This window comes from Physella acuta, unplaced genomic scaffold (genome assembly GCF_028476545.2).
Source record: "Physella acuta isolate Inbredline_101_S28 unplaced genomic scaffold, ASM2847654v3 ptg000449l, whole genome shotgun sequence".
Taxonomy (NCBI): domain Eukaryota; kingdom Metazoa; phylum Mollusca; class Gastropoda; family Physidae; genus Physella; species Physella acuta.
This window is the reverse complement of record NW_026731968.1, coordinates 60493-72459: the sequence shown is the minus strand read 5'-3', so window position 1 is coordinate 72459 and position 11967 is coordinate 60493. Positions and strand designations below refer to the sequence as shown.

The 11967-nt window shown below is 34.6% G+C and overlaps 1 protein-coding gene across 3 annotated transcripts in view; it reads right to left on the bottom strand.

The window, feature by feature from the left end:
- Window positions 1-267: 267 nt before the first annotated feature.
- The window catches only part of LOC131943238 (carbohydrate sulfotransferase 15), a 56371-nt gene continuing 44671 nt past the window's right edge, over window positions 268-11967 (bottom strand). For all 3 annotated transcript variants that reach the window (XM_059303257.1, XM_059303256.1, XM_059303255.1), the window contains exons 3-10: window positions 11042-11249; window positions 8205-8336; window positions 6663-6891; window positions 6052-6180; window positions 4371-4527; window positions 3357-3510; window positions 2586-2733; window positions 268-1400 (exon numbers count right to left, since the gene is read on the bottom strand). In XM_059303257.1, coding sequence (XP_059159240.1) covers window positions 1216-1400; window positions 2586-2733; window positions 3357-3510; window positions 4371-4527; window positions 6052-6180; window positions 6663-6891; window positions 8205-8336; window positions 11042-11249 — 1342 coding nt within the window. In that variant the 3' untranslated portion in view covers window positions 268-1215. The remainder of the gene's footprint in view (window positions 1401-2585; window positions 2734-3356; window positions 3511-4370; window positions 4528-6051; window positions 6181-6662; window positions 6892-8204; window positions 8337-11041; window positions 11250-11967) is intronic.

The following is an 11967-nucleotide window of genomic DNA, read 5'->3' as shown; positions in this document are numbered from 1 at the left end:
TGAGTACTTTTGAGTATTTTCCAATTTAAGATATCTAATTTAAACAATTGCTGCTGAATCTCCACCCCAGATTGTCTTATTTTTTTTATTTTAATGAACCAAATTTTTTTAAAAAGGGGTCAAAGTCTTATAATTTTAAGCAAAAGGAAAAAAAAACTTTTACAAAAATTCAAATATTTCAAATTTTTGTCTGCACAATTTGATCATTTGGTGTTTGTAAATGGGTTATTTATACAGTATTAAAAAAAAGTAATCATAATGTAAAAACTGTAGGCCCACTTTTACCTGATAGAAAACAAGCTCTCCAATGTATTTATAGAAAAAACTTTAGCAATGAAAAGTTGCACAAATTGATAAAATATCATAAGTCATTAGAATACCATAGGTCATTATACCCAGATAAATGTAAACAAGATTATTTTTTAAATAATCATCTAATACAACTTTTTACATAGTAAGGGATTATTTTAATACAAAATTTTTTAGTGACAATAAATTAACCTGTTGCTTATCTTTTTAGCCTTTAATTTAATCATATAATCTTTACTTTATGTTGTTGCTGATTCACAATGTGGAATGTGATAAAAAATGGTATTAATTCAATCATTCAGTTTTCTAGTATTCAACCCACAATTTGCTTTTCTGGCCACTAGTTAAATATATTTTTCTGGCGACTGTAACAATGCATGTCTTTTCTTCACATGTGCAAAATTAAAATGTGCCTTGGCTACATCAAGTGTATAAATAATACAACTCATTCACTCTACGCAAATAATGTGTATAATATAAAAAGTCATGTTATATCATTTAGAAGTGGTAAAACATAATTTAGAAGTAAGTAAAACATGGAATATGAAATTTTTATCTGGCACAAACTAGAGATCACATGTGTGAGCAAAACAAAAATAAAGTTTTGAAAGAGCAGGAAAATAAAACCAACATAAAAATTAAATGCTTGTTTTGAAACAACTTGTTTTGTTTCCTGATCGATTAAGATGGCTACATATGAGCAATGAGCAGAATAATGATCATCAACAGGTATTTCTGCTGAATAAGTTGTCTAACGATGAACACTAATGATGGAAAAACAGGTTGTTTTTCTGTTGATTAAGTTGCTTAACGATGAGCATAGTAATGATGAAACAATAGATTCTTCTACTGTTAAAGTTGGCAAATGATGATGAGATGAATGTCAGTGGTTAACAACACCACCTGTCAAGAAACCCAGTTAAATTTATCGTCCTGTACAAGCCGAGCGAGTTCTTTGCTGCAGGGGTCCAGTAGGAGATGCAAGATTTCCCTGGTAGTGTTCTTCATGTCCCCTGCTATTTTTCTCTGCAGTGTCACCCTAGACCTCTCTTCCTCCGCTATCTCTTGCAGCACTGCATCTTTCAGTGGACCTGATGGAAAGATTAAAAAAAAAAAATTCAAATAAATGAACTTCATCTTGAGCTAGTAAAGTATCATTACATCTTTGGGTTAATAAAGTAACCTTTCAGACCTGATAGTTCATACTGTACATAGTAAAGTTCCCTTTCGAACCTGGTGGCACATGGGCAGGTGAAGTAGAGTTTGCCTGTTTCTGTGACCTCAACATACAGGGGGATAGTGTGGTCAGCACTAAGCCCAGCACCATATGTCCCTAATGTAAGACAGGTACTTATCAGAGTTGGGTGCATTCAGGGACAATTTACAAATCTAGACAGGGACCCGAACTCAAGACTTTTGGGTCAACAGGCAAACACTCTACCATTCGACCAAGTCATCCCATTTACTGCAGATAAGTAGTGCATGTATGCTTGTTTCGGCATGTGAAGGTATTGTAGAGACCATTGTAGACAACAGTTATAACAATAACCATGCTGAAGAATCTAAAAGATTTCAACACACAAAAAAAATGCAAATTTTTGTGTTATTAATGTTAATAATTATATCCTACCCAGTTGCAATACAAATTTTTTTTTTGGGTTAAATTTGTGACATGTCTGAGGTAATTTATCAATTTATAATAAACAAACCGGATGAAGGGAGGTCTTATATTAATGCTGATTACTTCTTCTTATGCCAGTAATGTTTTTTTTTTATTTCTGTTGGCTAATCCACTTCTGAGACCAGTGCGGTATTTAAAAATATATGTTTAATAAATATTCAGATATTAAAAATAGTTTTAAAAAATTATGTGCTATGTAGATCAAAGTTGCTTCCCTTTTGATCTGATTTTTTTTTCTTCCCCTTTTTTTAAATCTTTAAACAGGAAGTCAGGTCTCAAGTGGGAAGAGCAGAGAATCTAGATCTAGCTTAGATAAGATGATTCTATTTTTATCCAATCAATAACCACTTAACAGGCTGACAAGTGAAGGGAGGGGGGGGGGGGTGTTTATTTCTTTCAAAATAAATTAACTTCACAACTACTATAGTACAAAAAACTTCCAAATATATCAGAATTAGTTTAAAACAAACATTTCTATTATAGCCCTACACTGATGTAAAGAAAATTTATATGCTAAATGTATGAGTCAAACATACTAATCACACAAGGATTTATTTATAAATAACAACAGCGGCTATGTAAAACAGCTGATTACCTAAACCTAAAAACTCCATGACCCTCTTCAGTGTCTCCTCAGGATCATCACGGTACTCTTCAGTTTTGATAAGCAGAAAATTCTTCAAAGGAAACACCCTCAGCCACTCTCTCATGAACACAGAGTAACAGGCAAACGGAAGGCGCACCTAGAGAAACATTGAGATTTAACATTCAATTAGGGAAAAATAATTGAATAGACCTTTATGTAGAGCATTAAAAACGAAATTTCATCATTGTTATATTTTCCAGTTAGTGCCCAAGACAAATTGGCCAGATGAAGTAGAGTTCATCTGTTTCAGCCATGATATGGTCAGTACTATGTCCATCCGTCTTAGTTTCCCTAACGTGAGTCAGGCACTCATCAAAGCATGGTAAGGCTCAGGGGCATCCTACAGATTAAAGCCTGGAATCCGAACTCGAGGCTTTCGGTGTAGCTGTCATAAACTATACCACCCAACCACTCCATCCAAAAAACAAAGAAACAATTTACTCGAACAAAAATTTCTTGATTACGAATCTTTGGTTCCAAGTTTTTATAATATAAAATTTTATAAAACAACCTTGTAGCACTATTAACTGTGATATTAATGCATATACACATAAATTGAAACATAATACTAATACTACAATAGATGAATCTACTCTTTTTTGCCTTTTATTCATGTCTTCTTTTAAGCTTTAAAATATTTTTAAAATTTGAAAAAAAAAAATTTAAACCTCTCATTGGATAAGAAAGTTTTCCATACCAGTAAGCCTAGCAGATACTTACAGGGAGATTACTGTAGAGCTCCCTATCATAAAAGCATCTCTCCATCCCATTCCTTTTGACACAGTTGTAGACCATGTCTATGGCGGCCAGCACATCGTTATGGAAATCTAAGGAAGTCAGACCGCCGCCCACAAAAAAGTAATCAGAATACAATCTGTGCATGGATGTAAGAAAAGAAAAAAAAACATTTCAGTGGGATAAACTTTTGCTTATTTCACCGACATATTCATGGGATTTCTAAACACCTCCTGCTTGAAGTGTGGCCCTGGTTATGTCTAGGTACGTTGTTCTGTCTGGATAGTTATTTTTAGTTTGTTCCATTGCCAATGATGCTTTTCTACCACAAGGCCTGTTTTCACATCCTTTTATTTATCGTCATTTAACCCTTTACCATCCAGGACATCAAAACTATTTTACTTCCCTATGGCCAGGTGAAAAGACGACAATTTTTTTTAGCTCACTACTTTAAAAAATATAAATGTTATAAACAAAAAGCATTATACACAAATCTGAGATGTATGAGGTAAAGTAGCATAATATTGTGCTAAAGATAAACAAAAGTTACCTTGATCCCAGAAAATGTGAACAAAATGCTACTTCAAATATTATTTATATAAAACAATTATTTTAAATGCTAAAAAAAAATTCAACTTAGTCACTGGAGATACTTTCTTGTTCAATATCACTGAATTAGTTAAATTATAAAAAAAACCTGACTTATTGGAGAGGCATTTTAATTAGATTTAATTTCACTAACTATATATCCCGTAATTTAGGAAAAAATAAATTTAACTTTATTATTTCCCACTTCCGCTGGTATTTACACAATCTCAGTACTCATGATTACCTATCAGACTTCCGTTACTACACATAAATAAACGTCCTATACATGGTTTGGGCAATGGAAGGCACATTGGACTGTATTAGAGTGTAACCATGGACAATAGGACTGTAAAAGGTTAACATAGGCTTTTGACAGCCAAACAAAAGAATATTATAGACAACGGCACCAACCTTTCTATAGGATCCCTGAACATGAGAATGAACTTTGGGTTCTCATAAAAATGTTTCATCAGGTGAGGTGTGACGACACGCGGTACATTGTAGTTACGGTTCTGGCTGATGTTGGTCCACCCTCTAAAGTCCCAGAAGTCAGGAGGTGATGCATCTCCTGGTATGGTAGAACAAGATTTTTTAAAAATGTATGGTAGAACAAGATTTTTTAAAAATGTATGGTAGAACAAGATTTTTAAAATCCCTTAAGGTGATGCATCTCCTGGTATGGTAGAACAAGATTTTTAAAATCCTTTGATAGACTACTACAGTTTCTATATATTAAAATCTAGAAAACCTGTGCAATATTACAAAAATATTTCATATGAACAGAATCAGAACAGGTAAATAGACTTGCAAGAGCAATTAAAGTGGGTGTCAACAATTTATTTTGAGTAAAAAGACATTTGAACTTATTTGAAGTTTAATTTAAAACTTATTTGGGATGGACTTGAATATTGTTTTTACATCAGATATTTTCAACTGTAGAAACTTCATTAAACCAAATATTTTCAGGCATTTTCTAAATGAGTTTTAACTCTTTAATCACCAGTAACTTTTTCCATTTGTTCTTCACTCCCAGTTGCATAAATCTTCATCGAACAAGGGTACTTAATTTTAAAAATAAAAAAGCATTTGCCTTTTCATCAAGTAAGCCTACTAGTTGAACTTTGTTTTAATTTTTAAATCATCACAACTGAGATTTTTTTCCTGGCAACCAAAATTTGTTGATAACATGACTCTGACTAGTCCCATTATTAGCAGTCAGTTAAATGAATAGCAGGAGTTTTAACAAATACTAAGTTTTATTAGTGTAAGATGAGTCTGATAATTAGATATTCATAAACTGAACAGGTCTCTTTTAAATCTAGATGAAACCTGAACTGGATAGACAGGTTAAACAACTAGTGTTGTATTATGTCAGACTGAAATCTTACTAATGTTAACCACAATCTTTAGTCTTTCCAGCTCAAAAGCTTCTCTACATGTTATTGTCAACTGTTCCAAATAAAAATTTTACACATTATTTTTGGGAATCATATTGCATTAGCTACAAGGCAAAATAATCTTTGGGACTGAGGTAACTGATTAAAAAAAAATGAAATCCACAGTTGAAAGAAAATTCTAAAAATAAAAAGTGTCAGGGTGGTATGGGTTGAAACCTAATGAAAAAATAAAGACATCAGAGACTGAACTGTGGTTGTAAAGTTGTGTAGAGGAGGTGGAAGCAGGCGTTGTAATAGCAATATAAACAGAAAGTGATATTTTAACGCCAAGGGTAAACAAAGGTACAGAAACTTTGAGGCTAGCAGGTTAGACTCTTCGGGGTCAAGGGTCAAGCCACCCTGCGTCTTCCGTGCACAAGCTGTGATAGTGGTCTGTCATGAAAGCTCTATTTTTGTAGGGCTGATTGGCAGAAGTGGTTACATGTCTGACTTGATGCATGGAAGGCGAGGCGATTTGGTGCAGCGTGGAATGGTAGGTTTTAGATCCTGTTGGTTTCTGACTGCTCTGTTTTTACTTGGACTTTTGTACCTTTGTTTACCCTTGGCGTTGAAATATCACTTTCTGTTTATATTGCTATTGCTGGTTGTAAAGTCGCAGGTTTCTGACCACACAGGACTATTCTAGAGCCACTAACCTGTGATGAGGATCTGGTGGTAGAGGGTGCCTTTGTCTATGGACGCCTGCACCTGTCTGGCGGTGTCCTCAAACAGGTTGACGTACTGGCTGAAGTTTGAGGGTTGCACTCTTTTGTAGCCTGAAAAACCTGTCAAGGACAAAACAGGGGACATCACTCCAATGTCAACAGAAAAATAAAGGTCACTATAAATAAAGAGAATATATTAAAAGAGAATATATTTTTTTAGAAATATTCAAGAAACAGAATGCTACATCAAATTTAAAAAAAAAAATATTCTAAAAAAAGTTTATAAATAAAAGGCAAAAATTTCAAAGTTTAATTAGGGGCTGCATGGTCGGGTTGGTAAAAGTTATAGTTGATCAACCAAAACGTTTCAAGTTCTGACCCCCCAATCACATAAGGCTCGATACCTGGGGACAGCAACCAATCTAGGAGAGGAAACTCCAAAATCAAACAACTGCTGTCTTGAAGTTAATAAGTTGACATGTAGTATCTGTCTTGATGGAAATCCCTTCCAACATTACAATTTAGAATGAAGAAGAAAACTATTGCAATATTTATTTTGGTAAAATACAAAAAATATTGACTAAAGTGTAAACACAACAAACCATATCTTCGCCAAGACCACCACAAAGCTTCCTTCTGCAAGACGCCATCATTTGAAATGATGTGGGGGTGTGACATGAGCCGGTCCCAGAGATCTGTGGTCCCAGATTTGGCACAACCAAGAATGTGGAAGTAAGGCAGACACCTGAGTTTGGGGATCCCGACACCATCCACTGTCTCGTCTTCATACCAGCATGGGTTCTTTATGTGGGTCAAATACTTGGGCTTTGGCTGGGGAATAGAGTTTGGGAGTCATGTATTTGGGCTTGGGAATAGAGTTTGGGAGTCAAGTATTTGGGCTTGGGAATAGAGTTTGGGAGTCTAGTATTTGGGCTTGGGAATAGAGTTTGGGAGTCATGTATTTGGGCTTGGGAATAGAGTTTGGGAGTCATGTATTTGGGCTTGGGAATAGAGTTTGGGAGTCATGTATTTGGGCTTGGGAATAGGGTTTGGGAGTCATGTATTTGGGCTTTGGCTGGGGAATAGAGTTTGGGAGTCATTTGGGCTTTGGGTGGGGAATAGAATTTGGGAGTCATGTATTTGGGCTTGGGAATAGAGTTTGGGAGTCAAGTATTTGGGCTTTGGCTGGGGAATAGAGTTTGGGAGTCAAGTATTTGGGCTTTAGCTGGGGAATAGGGTTTGGGAGTCAAGTATTTGGGCTTTGGCTGGGGAATAGAGTTTGTGAGTCAAGTATTTGGGCTTTGGCTGGGGAATAGAGTTTGGGAATCAAGTATTTGGGCTTTGGCTGGGGAATAGAGTTTGGGAGTCAAGTATTTGGGCTTTGGCTGGGGAATAGAGTTTGTGAGTCAAGTATTTGGGTTTTAGCTGGGGAATAGAGTTTGTGAGTCAAGTATTTGGGCTTTGGCTGGGGAATAGAGTTTGGGAGTCAAGTATTTGGGCTTTGGCTGGGGAATAGAGTTTTGGGGTAAAGTATTTGGGCTTTGGCTGGGGAATAGAGTTTGGGAGTCAAGTATTTGGGCTTTTGCTGGGGAATAGGGTTTGTGAGTCAAGTATTTGGGTTTTAGCTGGGGAATAGAGTTTGTGAGTCAAGTATTTGGGCTTTGGCTGGGGAATAGAGTTTGGGAGTCAAGTATTTGGGCTTTGGCTGGGGAATAGAGTTTTGGGGTAAAGTATTTGGGCTTTGGCTGGGGAATAGAGTTTGGGAGTCAAGTATTTGGGCTTTTGCTGGGGAATAGGTTTGGGAGTCAAGTATTTGGGCTTTGGCTGGGGAATAGAATTTGGGACTCATGTATTTGGGCTTTGGCTTGAGGAATAAAGTTTGGGAGTCAAGTATTTGGGCTTTGGGAGTCATTTGGGCTTTTGCTGAGGAATACAGTTTTTGTGTGGTTTGGGTAGAGAATAGTTTGTATTTGGGTCAAATTTTTAGACATTTGCTGGAGAATTGATGCAACTTATATGTTGCTCAAATATCTAGTTCAACTTTATTTATATTAGCAAAAATGTTTCTTGTACATTCTACTTTAAACAAATACCATGCAAAAAAAGATGAAATAAGCTAAGAGAAATAATACAACATTACTTACTATACAGAGCAAATCTTCCACTTCTCCAGTCTTTAGGCCATTCATACAAGCAGGGGGCCCTCCTAATGTAGGAAGAACACTTTTTTCACTCAACATAGCCTCACGCAGTACTTCTATCTGTTTCATCAACACCTACATTAAACAAAATTTCAATGGCAATCAGAGCTTCAGTTACATACATTTTTTCATTCAACATAGCCTCACGTAGTACTTCTATCTGTTTCATCAACACCTACATTAAACAAAATTTCAATGGCAATCGGAGCTTCAGTTACATACATTTTTTCATTCAACATAGCCTCATGTAGTACTTCTATCTGTTTCATCAACACCTACATTAAACAAAATTTCAATGGCAATCAGAGCTTCAGTTACATACATTTTTTCATTCAACCTAGCCTCACGCAGTACTTCTATCTGTTTCATCAACACCTACATTAAACAAAATTTCAATGGCAATCAGAGCTTCAGTTACATACATTTTTTCATTAGGCCTAGTCACAAATTTTTTTTACAAATCCACACTTTTTTCACACATCACATTTTCAATACAGTCATATTTAAAGAGCTTGAGTTTCTTTTCACTCAGTGTTGCTTCCCTTAATAAAATTAATTTACTAACCACTTTTTACACTCTGCATAGCTTTCCTGTATAAAATTAATTTACCAACTCTTTTTTTCACTCAGCATAGCTTTGCAGTATAAAATTAATTTACCAATCACTTTTTCTACCAATCACATTTTAAATACAGTCATATTTAAAGTGCTTGAGTTTCTTTTCACTCTGCATAGCTGCCCTTTATAAAATTAATTTAACATCCACTTTTTTAAACTCAGCATACCTTCCTTTTATTAAATTAATTAACCATCCTCTTTTTTAGTCAGCTTAGCTTCCCTTTATTTTCAATATACATTTTTTCACTTTGCATAGCCTCAAGTATTTTTACAAATCCACACTTTTTTCCCCACACATCAAACAGATAATTTTATGCTCAACACTTGAATCTGTTCCATCAACACATAGGTCTACATCAAAGAAATAGTTTTTATGCTAATCTCACTCACACATTAACACTCACAATTTGGATCAAACCTTCACACATGTATCACACCTGTAATTTCTCCACCCAACACAACCTCTCTCATTAACACCAACATCATATAAATATATTTTTTAATATTACCCCTTACCCCATTTACACACAAAATAAAAGATGCCCATGTTGGAAGAGATATTAAAAGCTTGTATTTCAGAGCTTAGTTAACTAAGGGAGTTAACTACCTTCGTTAACTCCCTTAGCAGAATTTTAAAAAAACATTATTTTATGGACACATCAGGGGATACAAGCATACAGTGTATCAGATGTCAGATTAAAAAAAAAAACAGTGTATCACATGTCAGATTAAAAAAACATACTATGTAATAGATGTCAGATTAAAAAAAAAACATACAGTGTATCAGATATCAGATAAAAAACAGTGTATCACACGTCAGATAAAGCATAGTTTATCACATGTCAGATAAAAAACATACAGTGTATCACATCTCGGATAAAAAAACAGTGTATCACATGTCAGATAAAAAACATACAGTGTATCAGATGTCAGATAAAAAACATAGTCTACAGTATATCACATGTCAGATAAAAAAAATACAGTGCATTAGATGTCAGATCAAAAACATACGGTATATCACATGTCACATTCCAGTGCAGGATTATGTGAGGTCAGCTATAGGAGCTATTGTTACATGGTTACAACTTTTGTTGTTTTTGTTATAGTTCAACTTTTGGGTGCTAAAATAGTTTATAAGAAGTTTATTTGTATAATTTGTTATTTACTTTTAGTTCTACCAAAAGTATTATAAAAACTCTTAAAGTGGGTGAAGTTATGAGAACAGTTACTTAGATCTATGTGTACATGTATTATGTAGATTGATGTGTGCATTCACCCACTCAGTAAAATGCTGACTTGCATATAAAACAAATTTCAAAACAAAAATAAGTGAACTTTGTATCATAACTACTTGAAAAACAAAAAGGCAATTAGATTATCAAATTTATCTAGTTGTTTTTTTTTAATTACACAACTTTAGTTAACAACCTTGTGTGCTAACAGTAAATGATGAAATGACCCCCCCCCCCCCCCCCCTTACCCACTCTCTGACACCTGCTTTTGTATTTTAAACAAATCTATGCTTTTAATCATATAATTAAATATATTATAATTAAACCAGACTGCAAATAACTGACATAACATGATTCTAGTGTGTAAACTTTCACTTGATGAAGTTCATTGTACATAACAATCAGATCTATTTTAACAGGACGGAGCAAAATTTTTCTAACTCCATTTTGATAAATGCTGGAACACTTGGGTTTTGATGGTGGCACAATTAAAAAACTTTTAAAATGATACAGGAATCTTACTTCCGTGTTGACGAACTCCTCAACACTTAGTTTGTGATGATGGAACAATTAGACTAATTTTTAAATTATAAAAACAAACTTACATCTTTGTTGACAAATGTCTCAACACATGGGTTATGATGGTGAAACAATTAAATAGTTTTAACTGATAAAACCAAACTTACATCTTTGTTGACAAATGTCTCAACACATGGGTTATGATGGTGAAACAATTAAATAGTTTTAACTGATAAAAACAAACTCACATCTTTGTTGACAAAGGCCGCAACACATGGGTTATGATGGTGAAACAATTAAATAGTTTTAACTGATAAAAACAAATTTACATCTTTGTTGACAAATGTCTGACCACATGCGTTATGATGGTGGAACAATTAAAATATTTTTAAAGGACAAAACCAAACTTACATCTTTGTTGACAAAGGCCGCAACAGTTTGGTTCTGACTGTTGAACCTGGCCATGAGGCTGATGACATCAGAGACCTGCCCCCAGCTATCCCCCTCCAGCTCAGCCTCCAGCCCGTGCTTGCCTTTCTTATGTGACCCAGACTTCTTGGGGTGCTTGCCTTGGGTTTCTGAGACATTTCTTCTTTTTGTGTCTTGTTTCGGCTTCGAGCTGCTGAGGTAAAAATGAAGGGTAAAAAATCACAATGTCTTTGAACATCGGCAGGAGTAAATAGTATATCAAGTTTTTTTTGTTTTCTGCTTGTAAAAATGTTAGACTGAAGGGAAAAAAAACATCACACCGTCTTTGAACATCGGCAGGAGTTAATAGTATATCAAGTTTTTTTTTTGTTTTCTGTTGGTAAAAATGTTAGGCTAAAGGGAAAAAAAATATCAAACCGTCTTTGAACATCGGCAGGAGTTAATATAACATCAAGTATTTTTTTTTATTTCTGTTAGTAAAAATGTTTAGATATAGGCTACGGTCAAGTTTTGAGATATGAGTGGTCCTTGATAGGATAATTGATAGGGTAAAAGAAAAAATTTCCCTTTTGAACCTTGTGGTCCGTAGGGAAGATGAAGCAGAGTTCACCTGTCTCAGTGAACTTGATACATGAAAGGATAGTGGTCATTACTATACCACCTATACTATCCCTAAGTGAGTCAGTTACCCATCAAGGATGGGTGGACTCAGGCAATTGAGACCCTCTGGTTAGCAGTTGAATGCTCTATTATCCAACCATGCCATATTTTCATGACTAAATTAACAATTATTTTTTAACACAGCAAGGTTATAATTTTTAATTTTATATTTATTATCAGAGTAATGTACAGCATTTAAAAAAAAAAACGATTAAATAATATAACAATATTTACACCTTTTTATAGAA